General features: G+C 32.9%; 2 protein-coding genes across 6 annotated transcripts; both read right to left on the bottom strand.

Moving 5' to 3' along the window:
• Positions 1-55: 55 nt before the first annotated feature.
• LOC110811842 (nuclear transcription factor Y subunit A-1-like) lies at positions 56-5,009 on the bottom strand. Of its 4 annotated transcripts, XM_022038433.2 has the most exons (7): positions 4,787-5,009; positions 3,450-3,750; positions 2,626-2,741; positions 2,352-2,423; positions 1,095-1,259; positions 779-893; positions 56-700 (listed from the first exon to the last, which is right to left on the bottom strand). In XM_022038433.2, exons 2-7 carry the CDS (start codon positions 3,709-3,711, stop codon positions 477-479), a joined length of 954 nt encoding a protein of 317 aa, XP_021894125.2. In that variant the 5' UTR covers positions 3,712-3,750; positions 4,787-5,009; the 3' UTR covers positions 56-476. The 4 variants fall into 4 exon arrangements, with proteins under 4 accessions (XP_021894125.2, XP_021894123.2, XP_021894121.2 ...); XM_022038431.2 differs by having other exon boundaries at positions 56-893; positions 3,450-3,951; positions 4,787-5,006; XM_022038429.2 differs by having other exon boundaries at positions 56-893; positions 4,787-5,006.
• A 10,133-nt stretch (positions 5,010-15,142) lies between these two features.
• On the bottom strand, positions 15,143-18,388 carry LOC148266593 (RNA-binding (RRM/RBD/RNP motifs) family protein). 2 transcript variants are annotated; one of them, XM_088214988.1, is made up of 2 exons: positions 18,230-18,388; positions 15,143-16,096 (listed from the first exon to the last, which is right to left on the bottom strand). In XM_088214988.1, exons 1-2 carry the CDS (start codon positions 18,241-18,243, stop codon positions 15,334-15,336), a joined length of 777 nt encoding a protein of 258 aa, XP_088071114.1. In that variant the 5' UTR covers positions 18,244-18,388; the 3' UTR covers positions 15,143-15,333. The 2 variants fall into 2 exon arrangements, with proteins under 2 accessions (XP_088071114.1, XP_088071115.1); XM_088214989.1 differs by having other exon boundaries at positions 15,143-16,093.
• Positions 18,389-18,433: the final 45 nt, after the last annotated feature.

Genomic DNA, 18,433 nt, shown 5'->3' with positions numbered 1-18,433 from the left:
TGTAGATCACTTAATTCGTCTTTGATCCCTAGGAACTCCAAGAAACCCATCAAAATAAATTTCAAACTGCAAACTTTCTCCAGTAAATAGAACAATGGACCAGACATTTCAGTTCTATTAAGAAAAGAGCTACGAATGCTTCTAGTTCTGTTTAAAATCCTCCCATAATATATGGCTAATAGAGTTATAGATGTCATAAGAGACACAACCTACCTATGTACAAAACGCAAAAATGGGAAGAATGACGGTCACTGGAGCACCATAACACAAAAAGGAAGAAAAGGAAGCCACCCACCTCCTTCATCTTTACCTACTTTACCCACAACCAAAAGCACAACCAAAGCCAAGAATGATTTGCCGCCTGGCAACAAAAATGCCAGGTATAAGGTCCCAGCCAACCAGGTGATTCACCCTTCACTACTTGGGTGGGTTCCATTACTCGATCTTGGCATGGCACCCCACCTCAGGTAATGAGATCACTGGATGGCAAGAGGTCTTTGAGATGCCTGGTTGGAGGACATGCTGCCCCATTGCTGACCTGAACAGTCCCCTTCATCCCTTCTCTCTCCCAAGTGTGAGTGATATGTCGACGCCTGCAAACCACCTTGACTCTGGTATCCACTGCTGCCATTCATTCGATGCATGTCATGCACCTGAGATCCTTTTGTTGCATTTTGACCAACTGAAGAATTTCGGGTCCCTGCAGTGTCGAAAGGAAACGGCTCAGAACCTGATGAAGTCGGGGAGTGAGATGACTGGCCAGGACCAGAACCCGTACCCTTCTCTTCAGATGTGTGTTGCGACGCCTCACAGTCAGTTTTCTTTGCAAAGCGGCCTCCACTCCCCCTTGCTCGTCTCATAGCATGCTGGTGCCGAGATTCATGGAGATATGGCTGTTGAACAAGCAAAAGAATGCATTAAATATACACAGGAGGTCCACAACATAATGGCAAAGTTCAATAAAACAGGAACAGCAACACCCTTGGCAATTCACAAACTTCCATCCAATATTTAATTTGTTCTCTTATTTAAATCCAATGTGAACAAGCAAAAGTTAAATATACATCCCAAGCAAACAAGGATGATTGAAACACCTTTCTGACTTTGATCAGCTTCTTTTCTAGCTCTGCCTTTGCACGTGCCTGCCTTCGCCTCAGAATCCCCTGGTATTGTTTGGCATTCACATATACAGGTTCTTGTGCCATTTCAAGAGGCAGAGGCATTCTAGCATGAGGCATCCCAACATAAGGAGGATAAACCTGGTAAAAAAGGTGTTCATTGGAAAGGAGACCACAGTTAGACCACAATATTCAACAAGGTCCGTGTTCATAAAGAGATTAAATCATCACATAACAAATGAAAAGAACTGTGCCCCCTATGAGCAGCTTCCCTCGTCTTTTATGAAGTTGGGAGAAAATGATGAACTAAAAGGACCAGCAATATGCATAAAAGGTACAGGTGTCCACAATTCTTTTGAAGAATCATAACAGTGCATGATGGGCAATGGACTGGATTCCACTTTATTCTTTGCCTATAACAAACACGTTAGAATTATGCTTTGTTTCTCATTGAGTCTTGGTAACGTTAGACACCCTAGTTCACTTTTAGCTTCCTTCTCTCTGTTCTCCTCTTTTCTACCTTCTATGCAGGGTTAAAAGAATATAACAATTGAAGGACTTAATTTTTGCTTCGAATTCCATCAATGGTGAAACACTGATAAACACTTGGCCTTGAATTTAATTCAACACTATAATTGGTACCACAAAACAAAGAACGGTGGACTATTCCCTTCAAAATATATCCTTATATAGAAAAGCAACAGATTTGAGGCATCCATGAGCATCTCTTACACCCTAAGCCAAGGATCGTACCAGTGGATACATAAGGCAATATAGTTCATATTTGTAACTAACTCAAATGAAAAGCAGACTGCCAGTTAAAATCAACCAAGGATTTTTAGCCATTTCCAGCCACAAGGCCTAAATGGCAATTTACTCAAAAAACCAGAGAAATAATCAATGAAAATAACCAGAGAAATAATATCTCTCGAATTGCTCTATCACAACAAAGCAAAATAATACACAGCCTCTTAATTTTTCCTTAGAAATTGTACCCTTTAAAAGGACTAGAAGTAAAAGTTACATTCACACAGAGTTCCTATGAAAGAAACAAAACATGTTAATTTCAATAAAGTCATTAACAGTAAATTAATATGAGCCAAAAAAAATCCACAAACACATGCTTAAAAATAAATTTTCTTATTAGAACTGAGATTAAAATTAAATAGTATCCAGAGAGGGGCTTTGGTATCAATTAAACAGTTTAAGGATTTGGGATTATGCTTCACTAACCAGAGGCTGATGTCCATAAGCCGCCATCATTCGCCCATAATATGGATCCTGGTACAGATTTGATGCACATGCCTGCAAAGTCAAAAGAGAGAAAATAAATTTTTTTTTTAGTGTACAAAAGAGAAAAAAGAATTGATTCCCTCCCAAAGCATGGAGTATAATTTCATTGCAGATTTGAGAGAATGGAGTCCCACCAGAACCAATAACTCAAGTTTCTGAAATCTCCTAAACATAAGAGTACTCTTAAAGACTAAAATCAAAAGGCATCACTTACAATTGAATGACCAACAAGTTCAAGCTGTGGAGGTTGTGAGAGGCACTCATCACGAGTCATGGGTATAGTTGATGCAACATGTCCCAAATTTGAAGGTTCTTGTCCAGAATTTCCAACTGAAATTAGAACAAAAATCAACTAGTAACATCAATAAACTGCACCATGTTTACTTCATGAAAAAAAAAAAAAAGAAACCCTGAAGCTAATAAGTACTCCCCCCTTCCTAATCTGCGCAGTCAAATGAAGTATCCTATGTGTAGATACTCTTTAATAAGCAAAAGTGATTGAGAACAAAAATAAATAACAAGGGCACCAATTTAATGAATTATATATTTCGGTGGCATAAGCCATATGATAAAAGGGAAATCCTTTTAAGTTAATGATTAGAGAACTTTCAAGAACTATATGTTCCCTTTTCTTTTCAATTCATTTCTTTTATGTCTTTAATCAAACATTCAATGTATTAATTATATTATTCTTATTCGACTGATTAACAGTTGATATTGCTCCTATTTAAAATTTATTTCTAAATAGAATCATTTATGATATAAGTGATAATCATCAATATATTACCAATTTGGTTTTTTGCTAAATGGAGCCTAAATACTCCATTTTATTGGTCCAACCAAGTCAACCATAAATCATAAGGCATTATTTGAAAGAAAAAAGAACTAAGTACTCTATTTCACTTTGATGTGGAAGCATAACGATGGGTTCATTGTCTTAATATGATAATATTGGCCTTTATATACTTTATTTATTCTACTTTATCCATTTCATGCACTGGAAAAAAATAGAACATAGCCCGATATCTTTTGAGATACCTGATCGTGAAGATGCCGTAGCTTGTGATTCCTTGTTTGTATCATCTTCACCATTCAACCCATCATTATGAGACTGCGACTTACCATCATTTGACTCTGAACCATTTGGGCAGTCCATTGAAGATGAATTGGAAGCATTACCCCCTGTTCCGGATATGTTATAACCAATATTACGCCACCAAGGTTCTGAATATACTACGGTTTGTGGAATAGCATGAGAACCAAGCTCTACCCGGTTTGTACTTTCAGATTTTTGTTGCATTCTTCAATTTTCTTCAACCAAATGCCAATTCTTAATTCTCTGTCAACCAAGAGAGAATTCAGTAGCGCTAAGCGATCAAATAAGTTCGATCCAACTTATGAGAACATACAACAAAATGCCTCATTACAGAGAAGGCTTCCAAAATGAGAAGAAAATACAGAGATGTAACCAACTAAGAAGAGTACACTTCTCTCTTTACAAATCAACAAGCCAACCAGAACCAAGAATGGGAATTTTTTTCTGAAATAAACACAACCAAGAATGGAATTGTAATATGGATAGTGTTGGAGAACTAAATTAACAAAAAAATTGAAAATTTCTACAGAATCAACTCCAGATATAAACTTATTCTAAAAGAATGGTAGTAGTACAATAAAAAATATACCAGAGAATTTAAAAAAAAAAATCGTGACTATCAAAAGGCGGCTATTATCAAGACCAACGGAAAATAAATTCTTGAAGGGAAAAGGGGGAGTTGGAACAAAATTTTCTTTCATTCCAGTAAGAAATTAAGATCAACAAAAGAGATAAGGAAACCATTTATGAATCCATTATAAGACAAATGGAGAACTGACTAGGCAACAGCAAGTTCAAATTTTAGTTTCCGATTTCCCAGACATAATTATCATCCGCTAGAACATACAACAGGAATTGACAAAATAGACACATGCAGAGCAAATTAAAATCTCATATTCTCCACAGTTCCAATCATGTAACCGGATTGGTATACTTCGACAAAAAAACATGATTCCCAGCTTTTTCTCACAAACCAAACAGGGCACAGCACCTTCAATTCCTCCATGTCAGAATTCCAACTCGCCAAAATAAGTAATACAAAAAGAGAGCAAAAACCCATTATCCAACGAAAAAGGAAACAAGTATTCTATTGCGGGAAGGGAGATAAAGAGCGGGAGCAAAGCAATAACGAAATTCTGAAACCCTATACCAGGCCAACAAATCATGCAAATTAATTTACGTTTGCGTATAAACAAATGAAGAAAAGGGGGGGGAAGAAATTAGAATCTGAAATAACCAATCAAAAATCAAGAGTAAAAGAAGTGATTAGGACACTCACTGGTCTCAATTAGAGTGAACACGAAACGAAACAAAACAACGAGTCAATCTAATTTCTTTCCAATTTCTGTAAGAGGTGTATAATTATAATCGCAAGTAAAGAGAAGAACTCGGCTATTTGAACCCCCACCCGCCGTGTGTCTGATAACCCTACTTGCTGTTAGATCGCCACTTTGGACCACCCCTTGGATTACTCGGACACGTGTACTGTTAGGGCTGGTAGTGGCTGCTTCGTCTCCTTTATTTACCCCTCTTCTTGAGTTCTGTTGACAGTTGACTTTGTTTTCTGCGTAGTCTCTATTTAATTATATTAAATGAACTTTTAGAAAAAAGTTAAATTAGCTACTAACTTACAATTAAATTTTTTAATATTAACTCGCTGTTAAAATTAATATTAAATACACTAATTTTATTTTATAAGGGTTTGTTATTAAATAATAATAATAATAAGTAAATTAATTTTTTACAATAATAAATTAAACTCTTTCAAACATTACAACATGGGTTGCGTAAATCCTTGGCGGGTGATGATATCATAGTCCCAACATAAATCCGCCAAAATAAAAAATAGAATTCGAGCTCCACGTGACACGCACTTGCCGGGTAGAGTACGGCAAACGCGTGGCATAAAAAGTGGGGACCACGTCCTCGCAAAACGACAAAAGAGTATTTGACGACGTGGCAATTTGCACTCTTGTTTCTTTTCGTGATCTGGCTTTGCCTTTGTTATTTCATCTTCAAGTTTTTCTTTAAAAAATCAAATAAAATTTTGTCGTTTAATAGTAAATATTTACTGCCAAGTTAAAAAGTTATTTACTGTCATTACGTTTGCATCGTACGTCATCAAGCTCTCTTGACTATTGACTGTTTTTTTGGGGAAAATAAAAATTAACTGTGGTGGTTTTTTCCAAAGGTAATAAATTTCGCTTCTCTGAGGATCGATGCGTATAATAAATGTACAGTATTTTTAATTTTTAACTTTTTTATTTACTATTTTTTAAAATAATAAAATTATGAGGTGCATGTTAAATATTTTTAAATATAGTAATTTTTTTTTTTAAATCTCCTATTTTGACACCAGTGGCTCGGCCCAATCTAAGGACGGCGGCTCGCCGATTTGTCCTTCGTGTGAGAGGCTACAACTGAGTTGACTCGGGTTCACTTGGGCTGTTCCAGATGAACCACCTTGTTTTGAGACCAGTGGTTCGGCCCAATCTATGGAAAGCCTTATTTTGAGTGGGCTGGACAGCGGCTCGCCGATTTGTCCTTCGAGTGGGAGGCTGCAACTGAGTTGACTCGGGCTCATTTGGGCTGTTCCAGATGGACCACCTTGTTTTGAGACCAGTGGTTCGGCCCAATCTATGGAAAGCCTCATTTTGAGTGGGCTGGACAGCGGCCAAGCTGATTTGCCCTTCGAGTGGGAGGCTGCAACTGAGTTGACTCAGGCTAACTTGGGTTGTTCCAGATGGACCACCTTGTTTTGACACAAAAACTGGGTCCAACCTTACAGTAAGCCTTTTTTGAGTAGGCTGGCCAAGGTTTTATATATGTAACATATAGATACGAGTAAATTATATTATATGTATTACATACACACACTATAAAAGATGGATGGAGAATATGGGTGAGGTGAGGTGAGGCAATCTTCTTTCTTTATATGTCATACAAAGAAGAGAAAAGCAAATGATCAAGAAAGAAATATAAAAAGGATATAAATTCAACAACAAGGAATCAAACAAAAGAACTCCCTTTTCTATAATTTTCATGAGTAATACTGATGATCAGAGAAAGAAAAAGAATATATAACACTGTATTGATGATGAAATAACAATAATATGATGTGGGTATACATATAATTAAACATATATGTACTATGTGTGTGCGTATATGTAGATGTATATTATTGTGATTTGCTTATGATCAAATGATGAGTAAGATGTAAAATATGTAGAGGTGAGAATAATGAATGGGGTATATACTATACACGTTGGTAAAACTTTTCCAATGGATCAATCCAAAAGGAAAAATGGTAATGAGAAATCAATTGTCTAGTAAACTAAAGTACTTTAGATTATATATATATATATACGCATATTCCTGCTAGCTTTGTTATTCTTAAATTATGATACTTTCAATCAAAATGGATATTTGGAGGGAAATATACAAGAAAAGAAAGCGTGGTTTAGTTGGATAAACAAAAAAAGGAAGTTGAATATTCATGTCATCTTGACATGCATCTATGATATATACCTTTTAATATCGTGTGTGTGAGTGTAAATATATATATATATATATAGTAATAAAGGGTTAGTGTGAGAAGTATATTGTTAAAGTAAATCCCTGGTGCAGTCTAAAAGAGGAAGGAATTGAAGGATTGCTTTTGTAAAATTATACATGAGAATATTAGAGCAAGAGCCGACCCACTTCTTGCTTTTATTCAACAAATGCCTGAGAAAAAGTTAAACCTCAAAATGTTTTTGATTTCTAGAGATATCATCATCCAAGGGATCTTACTAATTTTACTCAATCGACTCTTTTCAATTATTTATTAATAATCTAACTCACTCATCCTATATATATATATATATATATATATATATGAATCTCTTTTAGATTTATATATATATATATATGTTTCTGATGTATGAGCTGGAATATTTATGAGGAAGAATGTGAAGACTGCAATTAAAGAAGATAAAGCAACGAGACCGACTCGAAGCTATTTTGCCCTTATAACTAGCCTTTTGATGGCATACAACACATAAATATACATATATATATATATATATATATACGTGCATGTAGGTGTCGAATATCCTTCACACGTAAATCCAAAGGGAAAAGCGAGGAAGAAAACACTGTCAAGAATCAAAGCATAACAAGCTTCAATTCTTATATTATTCAAAACAAGATCATGAATCTTCCTAAAACAACAGTCTTTTTTCCTTTCTGATCCATTACACAAAAGAAAAGGATTTACCTAAATAAATCCAGAAAGCTAGCCTTTCATATATCTGTCTCTCTCTGTGTGTATGTGTATATATATATATATGTGTATACATATTCTGTATATTCTGGATATAAATATATATATATCTTTATAGTATGTACATACGTACATGTGGCAAAAACCAGTTTTTGCAGCTTGGTTGCAATTTTAACCAAAAGCATATATATATTATACATGATATATGTACTTGAAAGAGAAAGGCAGCAGTTAGCCCACCTCGTTAATAATATATATTCTTAATTCGCATATACATATATATATATATATAGCTTGGTGTAATAGTCAATTAGTTTTGCTGAAATCGAAATTGCTCTTGGTTACAAAATCCAATAAAGACGTTGACAGCATAAACGAAAATCAAAGTTTATGTCTTCTTCATGATACAGAAAATAAGAAAAATGATAAGTTGTGAAAAATTAGATACAAGTGATGCATGTCAATTATAGATGCGGGTATACATCTATATATATATATGTATATACATGCATACATACCAGTAGTTGGTCGACATATATATATGTATGTAAATAGATAAATTTTTATAAGTTATTGAACGTGGCAATTTACCTTAATGTAATGCAATCAAAAACCAAAATTTGGAGTTCAGAAAAAAAAAAAAAAAAAACCCACATAAAGAAAAACATTCTTACAATATATACCCAAGTATACACGCACACCCACAAACACACTGGGACATATATATATATCTATGTATAATATATTCTTCTCTACTTTTGTTTTTCTGGGTCAATGTTTACAGTTGATTAAAGGCTGTGAAAACTGTAGTAGTTGTTCTTCTTCTTCTTCTTCTTCTTCTTCATATTCTTCTTTTGGTTTGAAGTGAATCAGCCTCTTAGTTAGCAAAAGGAGAGGAGACATGAAAGCAAAGCAAAGCAAAAATGGCGAATAATGCTTTTTGAAGTTAAAGCCCAAAAGAAAAAAAACAACTCTCGACGTCGGCCCACCGTCCTTTAGGGCTTAAATTAAATTCATCAAATTCTTTTTTTACTCCTTTTCTCCAAAACCTAGGATTCCTTTTTCTTAAAATTTGTTCTTGTCTTCCATTTCAACTCTTCGTTTATAATATATAAAATTAGTACTTAATTAAATTATTTGAATAATTAATCTGGTTTAAACATGTTGGTGATTTAGGAACTTAAGTGGGTTTATGTGAAAAATAAAAAATTAATTAAAAGAAACTCCAAAAATTGAATAAAAAAAGAAAAAAAAAACGAATTTTTAATTAAAGGGTTTGTGGTGGTGGAAATTATATGAATAAATTATATAAAAATAATACTTAATTAAATTATATGAATAATAAACCTGGTTTAAACATGTTGGTGATTTAAGAACTTAAGTGGGTTTATGTGAAAAATAAAAAATTAATTAAAAAAAACTCCAAAAATTGAATAAAAGAGAAGAAAAAAATGAATTTTTAATTAAAGGGTTTGTGGTGGGGAAAATTATATGAAAATAATAATTAATTAAATTATATGAATAATTAACCTGGTTTAAACATGTTTGTGATTTAGGAACTTAAGTGGGTTTATGTGAAAAATAAAAAAATTAATTAAAAAAATAAAAAAATTGAATAAAAGAGAAAAAAGAAATGAATTTATTTAATTAAAGGGTTTGTGGTGGTGGAAATATATGCTGAAAGTAATAAGATAAGCCCTTTATCTAGTGTTTATAAACCTACTTAGAACATGCATATGTAGGTACATATATATATATATGTATGTATGTATTATAGTTTGAGATCACGATAATTCTTAATTAAATTACGCAATAATTTATATATATATATGGGGTAATTATATGATTATAAGAAAAACTAAGGGGTGTAGTTAAAAAAAAAAAAAAGAACTTTTGAAAAAATAAAATAAACACCGCCATGCATGAACCATTAAAGCCTTCGACTCCAACTCCCAAAAATTCTATGCTAGTGATTTATAATTAATGAGAAATAATTAAATATAATTGTGTAATTAATGGAAATTACTGCAGTAATACGCCTGAGTTAATTAATTAAAGATTAATTAAATTTTACTATGGAAGGAGTGGAGCAACCTCGGATTCTAGAAAAGTTAATTATTAATTAGTGGTTTTTATAATAAGAAATTAAATTAATTAACTTTAATACTTATGAAAGTAAATTATGCCTGTTGATTAGATTTTTAATTCATCATTGAAGTTGGTAAAGCCAAAAAGAACCCCTCTTACTTTAGGAGCTGACTCAGACATCAACTCTATTATATTTATTTATGGTAAAATAAAATAAAATTACATGTACATATATATATATATACTCCTATACATACATGTGTATATATATATATATATATACTCCCTCTAGGTAGCTACATATATACAACATCTTGTGTGTGTGTGTGTGTGTGTATTAATTTTAAGGTTAAAATATATTATTGGGTTAATTGCACTTTTGAATATAATGGAGTAGTTACTGATTGGTACTTAAATTGTTTTCACACTTTCTAAAGGCAAGTTCTAAAACAGTGTTCTAAGACTATATATATATATATATATACATACAGAATATTGCAATAGCTTATCTTTTATAAAATATAATTTCATTGTTTTTTTAATTTTTTTCTCAATAATTTTGATATTTTTGGATTAATTTATTCTATTTTTAGGTAATTTTGTAATTATTATTTTCAAAGGTATAATTTTTCGTATTAATAATGTAAATTTATAATTAAATTTATATTAAATAATCATAATTTTTTTAACTGAATAATTATTACTTTTACGATAATCTTTGTAGTAATTTTGAATTGTAAACAATACATTTCATATATTTTCACTAAAAATTTGTATTACATGTAATTTTATTAGAATATTTATTAATGCATTATGAAATATGATTTTTTTTAAAGTATTACATGTAAAAAATAGTTATAGCAAACATATATATATATATCTATGTATATATGGAGATCCATTTCATGACTATGATGAGAAAAGATTATTGCATATGTGTGTGTGTTTGTGCACATGGAATGATCGTGTATATTCAGATGTAGATGTATATATATATATATATATACATATATACAGAAACAGGATTGATGGAGGCGTAACTAAAAGTAGTAAAAAGTTGAAGAAGATGCAGAGAGACATGATCATGTCCAACAAAGAAGGGGCCACGATGGTGTGATAAAGGGTCCTCACAGAGAGAAAGGGAACTCATCATTGAAAGAGAAGGCGACAAGTTCCTTTCACATATTCCCCTCTTTATTATACGCACACATATATACATACACACACACACACACACACACCATATATACATACACACATACATCATGTTAAAAGAAAGCTAAAGCTTTATGAGCCACTAGGGCTGTAACTAGGGTTGATGTATGTATATATTTTAAGCCAATCCCATCATTTAGCATCAACCCAGTTCTGACATACACATAATCATGCACGGCTGTAACTAGGGTTGATATATATATATATATATATATATATAGATACACACACACACACATATATGTATATGTTTTTAAGGCAATCCCATCATTTTACATCAACCCAGTTCAGATTTATACATCATCATGCACCCCCTATAACATGCATATGGTGGATAGCCCACTAGGGTTTCCATATATAAAAGGTTTATTTTGGACTTAGACTTCGATGCTGACTCTTTTTTTCATTTTATTTTTTATTTTTTTATTATTTCCCTTTCAAAATAAAATTCAATTGGAATAATAAATGGTTGAAATATTTTTATATCGCTAAAAAAAAAAAAAATATTATTTATGTTAAATAAATTATACATTTTTTAAAAAATAATAATAATTTCAACTTAACCCATCATTTGTAATTATTTAATTACAATTTTATTTCAAGAATATTAGATCTTACAAATTACATTTTCTTTTATAAATACTAATAGATATATATATATGTGTGTGTGTACATATATATACTTGTTATTTGACTGACTAAATTGATACCCTTTTCCTTCTTCTAGTAAATTACAATTGTTGAAGAAAATTACTTAATTATATCAAACAAAATAATCATTAACATATAATCCCAATAAATTCTGATAAGAACAAAAAACATATTGATATTATATCTATATATATAGGTGCCTACACGTTACTGAAATTAAGTATAGTACCATATTGAATTAAAGTAAAGCTAGATAGTATGGTCGAGAGGTGACTGTCGTTTCATAATTATTACACACGCATATATATATATATATAGCTACAAGGTTTATGAATGGTATTTGTATAAAAAGCTATCACATAATGAAAAATTATTATTACGCCTTACCAATAAATGAAAAATGATTATTGAGAATATGCATGCTTCTTCTTCTTCAAAAAAAAAAAAAAAAAAAACTACATTATTAATTATAAAAGGTGCCCAATTGGGTATCAATAATTGAATTCAATTATATATCAATGATTTTAAAATTAATTTTAAATTACAAATATCATATATGTATGTGTGTGTGTATATATATATATATATAATTAATTAATTAATTATAATTAGTAATTTGAATTAATTAAATTTAAAGTAAAATGTAAAAAAATTTCATAAGATTCCCTTACGTGACAATGATCACAAGCCGCACGAGTCGTTTCATTGGATTCCCTTGTAGATGTTGGGTTCCGCTCGGACACCAAGACACGCATAAATCTGACAACATGATCTTACCACCCCCCCTCCCAATTCTTTTATATTATATATATATACATATAATTCAAAAAATTATTTACATATATATATATATATATATATACATGAACACTAATAACCATCTTAATTATGAAATAAATATTTGTAATGTTGATAAAAATATCATTTTGACTTATAAATATCAAATAAATAAATTAATTAAAAGGCAGACTTTAATTTAAATTCACACTCAATAAAACACCCCTTACATTGCACTCGAAAAAGTCAGAAATACAATTTGATATTTAATTATTAAGACTAAATTTAGTGGGACAAACCCCAGCTAAATTGATAATTACCACTATATATACCCTACGAAATTTAAGAAAAACCCCAACTAATTAAAAAAAAATTTAATTAGCAGGGCTAATAGTAAAATAATATAATCTACCGATTCTATTAACTAGAAAAAGAAAATCCTAATTTCATCACTTCAATCTCTTAATCACACACTCTATACTTCACTGTTGATCGAAATTAACAACACAAAGAAACTAATACTAAAAAAAAAAAAAGGATAAGGAGGAAGTCACAAACATCACCTCTTAAACCAGTGGTGTATATATATATATATGTATATATAAAATAATCTAATATGAGGATTGATCGAGATCAGACTGAGATGTTCTGAATTCTTGCAAAGAAGAAGAAGAGCTCTAAATCTGGGGGAGCGAAAAAAGCAATGGGTCTTCTCTGCAAGGTGGAGCAATTTGAGATGACTCTCTTTTTCTTCGGAGCCGGCGGACACGTGTCAATCGCCGGTATTCTGAACCTCTGAGCTTTCGGGGTAGAACAGCCGTTTGATGAAGAGACATCATCGTCATGGTCAACTTGACCTATCTTCGTAATTGACAAGTTACTGTGATGATTATCAGAGCTTGCGGTTGAAGAACAACAGCAAGGCATATCCTCCAGTAACGGTGTTTCTCGAGCTTGATTAGTAGTTTTCTTGCATTGGATTCTTCCTCTTGTTTTCGTCGTCTTCTTCCTTGGTTTTGATGATGACGATGGTGCTGACGTTTTTGCTGGTTTTCTTGCTTTTGTCCTCCTCCTGGTTACTCTACTTGAAGAAGGTGCCATATTTGGCGTCTGATATATATATATATATATATATCTGTGTGCGTGTGTGTATAGGTTGAAGAAGAGTACTACTTCAAGTACTACTTCAGCAACTGGCAAGAAGAAGAGACTAAAAACTTTCGTAAGTGCACAAGCTACATAAGTACTTATTATAGAAGGGCTTAGTGGAGTACTTTAAAGCAAAAAGCTATTCAATTTGACTGAAAAAAAAGTGGTAAAAAACCAAACCAAAAAGCCAAACGACCCTCTACTGTTTAATTTCAAGCTCACAGCTCAAGCTTAGCAGAAAATGAAACCAGACCCAGATGATAATTTGAAAGAAACAAATTACCCTCCCTTCGAATAATTAGAGATCACAGAATCAAAGCAGAAAACCCTAGATGACAGAAGAAAAAAAAAAAGAAAAAAACCAGAAGAAGAAGAAGGAGAAGAGGAGAAACACCCACCTAATACGGGAGCTGGAAAAGCCCCAATAAAAACCCTAGATGGAGAGACGGAGGAGGGGAGATAATTATTTCACGGGCTTCTCAAATTCTGCAAGTTATATTGATTGGGGATTATCCGGGCAGGTCTGCCCGTTGCCCTAAGACCAGTAAGCTGAAGAGAGGGAGATTTTTTGTTTGAAAATTTTGTGTGTAATAATATTAAAAGTTATAAATTAGGTTGGATTGAATTAGGATAATTAGGGCAGGCTGCCCGTTGCCCGGAAATATTCCCCATAATTTCCTTTGTTGTCTCCTATGATTATGCTTAGTCACATAATTAGGGTTTATTATTCAAGTTAAGTTAGTTTAATCAAAGATATTCATTGACTTAATAATTGGTTCTTTTTTTTTTTTTCCAATCAAACTTTTGGAAAAGTTATAAAGTGAGTAGATATTAAATCAGGTCACATCTGAATGTATTATGTCTACTATATAATTATATATATATAAAACTCAGTATTATTGAATTAATTGAAGTGGAATTTCTTATGTGGGTGTGTGTGTGTACATACATGTATACAACTGTGGTTATGTAATCAAGGAACAGTTAATTGTAGTTAAGATTCTCCTAATTAAATATTATTGAATTAATATGTATATTTGTCTATTTCTGTATTATATATAATAAGGTGTGCATTCACCAGGTGGTCAGACTCAAAACATTTTCAGTACCTGTCAGGGGATCCTAAAACTAGGGTTTTAACTATTTGTACACTCTGTTTATTTATATTCACTGTTTGACAATTTCATGCCATGTTCCATATGAACATAATAATTACAGCAGAAAAATTACATTTGTGTATTTGGGTTTTGGCACTTTTTGAACTTGAAGTTTGATTTAGAATATGGGGATTTTCTTTTGGAGTTAAATTTATTTGAAATAATATATATTTTTTATGAAGTTGTTTTTGTATAACACAATTTAGTTTTAAATTAATTTTTGTAAAGATAATGAATAAATTAAATGATGAAATGATGAAATTCCGGATTCCAGATTCCAGAGTTTGAGTACATGAACAAGAGGCCGGCACTAGGATCAGCAGAGACAAGGAAATGATGAACTCGTTCAATATGCATAACTATCACTATTATTTTAGAACATCACACAAAACTCCTCGTAACAATTGCTAAAAAAGGATAAATTGCAGCAGGCTGAAAGGAAAATCTAGTAGAAAAAATCCCACAAATATGTTGAACAAACAGATCGTACCAAGTACGAAACATCAAATATATAATAAGAAAAAATCACCGTCCTCTTGAAACTGCTTCGTCTAGTTCCTCCTGTGATGCAGGGAACAACTCTATATACCGACTCCCAAGAGTCATTCTATCCTTGATCATTGCTGCTTTCGAATCTTCGGCGCTTTCAAACTCAACAAATGCTTCCCCAGTTGGCCTTCCCTCCGAATTCAGAGTGATATGAATCGAGTCTTCCGACAGATCAAAATCTTTGAAGAACTCCATTACATCATCCTTGCCCGCTGAAAATGGCAAGCCCCTCAATCGCAAGACACCTGTATGTTCAGCTGAGTCCTTCCCCTCATCATAAGATTTAGACCTTGGATTACTTCTGCGAGGTGAACCACCACGGGCATCAGATACTTCATTTGCAATGGCTTTATAATACTCCTGCCTCTTACTTCTGAAAACCTCAACATATCTCCTGCCCATATTCTGCCTATTCTTCTGAAGGGCAAAGTCGACCTGGAGAGGATACCCTAAAACACAAAAAGCTTCGCCAGTGAACTTGTTGTTCTTGTGTACAAAAAGGACGTCAACAATGTCCAATCCATGAAAAAATTCAGCAACATCTGCTTCTGTGCAGTCAAATGGAAGACCACGAAGTCGAACAACAGGGAAAGGAGGAGGTTGGTTGACATATCCATAAGGGGGTGGATTGTAAATAAAACTTGGTCCTGGAGGAGTTCCATAAAATGAAGAACCCTGATCAATCACCCGTTGACGCTTTGCACCCATTTCGCGCCCATCAGGACCATCAACGTATCTACTTCAGTTCCAATAAGCCATTAAAGCATCAAATGCAGAGTCAATATTTAATCAAAGACATACTAATATGTTCTATCACAAATATATTGAAAATGCTTCATGACCAAAAGAAACATCCATATGACATAATAAAAATGATTAAACTCTCTCATCATTATGGAACATATGTAAGGGAATTAAACTACAAGTCAACAAGGTTCCCTCTTGGTATCCAGGTGGAATTTGCTTTTGTACTTCAGAAGTTAACTTTCTCTTGAACATTACAATAATAATAGAAGCTACTCATATTAAAACTAAAGAAAGTTTATGACACAGTGATCTGGAAGCAAATAACCAAAACTTTGAATTAAGCATTAAAGTTGGAACTGATAAAACAAATCATACTCCAAAAATTTCAATCTTTCACCAAATGTTCTAATACCTACATATGTTTGTAGCATATAAAAACTAAATCCAAGTCAACTATTTTCAGTTCCTGCTGATTGTGCCCTGAAGGAGGAAACACCTCAACCTAGTATCACGGATCAGGCATTTCTGGATGGTCTATATTTACCATTCAGGCCTGTCCTGATTCCTGACCAAGCAAACTCTTCACCTTGTTCCAGGGCAAGAGCAAAAACTTTCTCAGGTAAAGATAGTTTTAAATAGCATTTTTGGCCCCAATTAAAACATTACTTCTGCAAGCTTCTTCGATATTGATACGAAATCAAACAAGACAAAACAATTCAGAGATTGTTTTCATCCCACAACAAGGACAGACATAGTTTGTACACCATTATTAGTCTAATGGGGCTGTCTTGGGTCATGAACAACAACATTCATGCTGAACTCCTAGCATGGGAAGGCTTCAGCAGCAAGAAGAAAATGTTAAGATTAATTCCACTCACCATAATATGGGTCCTTTGGAAAGAGAGAAACAATTGCGCTTTTGAAGGAATAGAACTTGATTTTAATAAACTCATTGATTGTTGGTTTCACTATTTTGGGTCATAACATCGATTGTCTTGATGATTTTGATTTTTTTTGTCGATAGTTTAATCGACTTGTAAATACATTGTAAATGGGCTGTGCCCCCTTGGCACTCTAACATCAATACAACTCCACACTTTTATTTCAAAAAAAAAAAAGGACAGACATAATTTGTGTTTAGTGACTTCCAACTTAAACTGATAGGACCTGGAGTCACTACTGATTAGTGGTGAATTCTCAAGGTCTAGATCCAACTTTATGAGAAACCCACAGTATCAACAGCATCCTAACAAGATAAGATTGCCTTTGAACATCTTCCCAAGTAGGAGGCCAAACAATTACGGAACATTTTGAGCTTTAAACTGGTAGCATCACCTATTAACAAGCTATATAGTCTGATAAGTACACGAGCAATTACACAAACTCGTATCAGAATATTGTTTACCAGTAGCATCTATAGTCTTAACTGCCTAAATAAAAGTAATTAGATTCACCCTTGTTTATAGATTACCCACTAATAATTGTGTCCTCCCTGTTAGCTCATGTCAATTAAAGTGATCCACAGAATCACCTGTCATATCAAGCTCTCGGCAGTAAATAACACAATCAGCATCGATGCATTCCACTTGGTAAACTAAGATTAAATTAAGTAAAGAATAAATTAAGCAAACAACCAATTGAAAAAAGAAGTATTTAGCTAATATTAGTTTTCAGTTTATTGATGTGCTAGGTTCTTCTCCACCATTATATAAAACCCTAAAAGCCTTACCTGGTAATGATAGAGCTACACGATTCACAAATCATAATCCAAAGGAAATCCCCTCTTCTTGAAAAAAATAAAATAAAATATTAAGTCGATTACATTGGAGAAGTCTCTATATCTTTGAGGTTTTAAGCTATTCAAACGTGAAGAAATAACCTAAGATAAAGAAATACAAGCACATGCCTTGAGAAAATCGGATTAACGACCAAATAGCAAATTAACTTATAAAATCAGATGAAAATCACAGAATTTTGGGAGAAAATGAGGGAAGAAGCATTCAAAATAAGGGAAGAAAAGCAAACAACCCGACAACACCCAACTGCGCGAACTAGGAAACAAAAACAATAAAATCTGCGGAGAAGAGAACCTCGAAAGATAGAGTAAGTAAACATTTTCTCTTACCCTCTGTACAACATCCTTCGTCTTCTTTATTTTAGTCTCGTTTATTACCAGAGCTCCCACTTCCGGAAACCCCTATTTTCTTCGTACTACAAAATTTCTCCCCCTTGAAATGGTGGCTCGCAGATGGGTTGGGGGGAGTTGTCTGCTTTTGTTTATGAAGAGGGGTTGAAGATAGATACGACGTCGTTTAACATTGGTGGGAAA

Source organism: Carica papaya, chromosome 3 (assembly GCF_054855325.1).
Source record: "Carica papaya isolate Zhongbai chromosome 3, ASM5485532v1, whole genome shotgun sequence".
Classification (NCBI taxonomy): domain Eukaryota; kingdom Viridiplantae; phylum Streptophyta; class Magnoliopsida; order Brassicales; family Caricaceae; genus Carica; species Carica papaya.
This window is presented reverse-complemented; position numbering and strand designations above follow the sequence as displayed.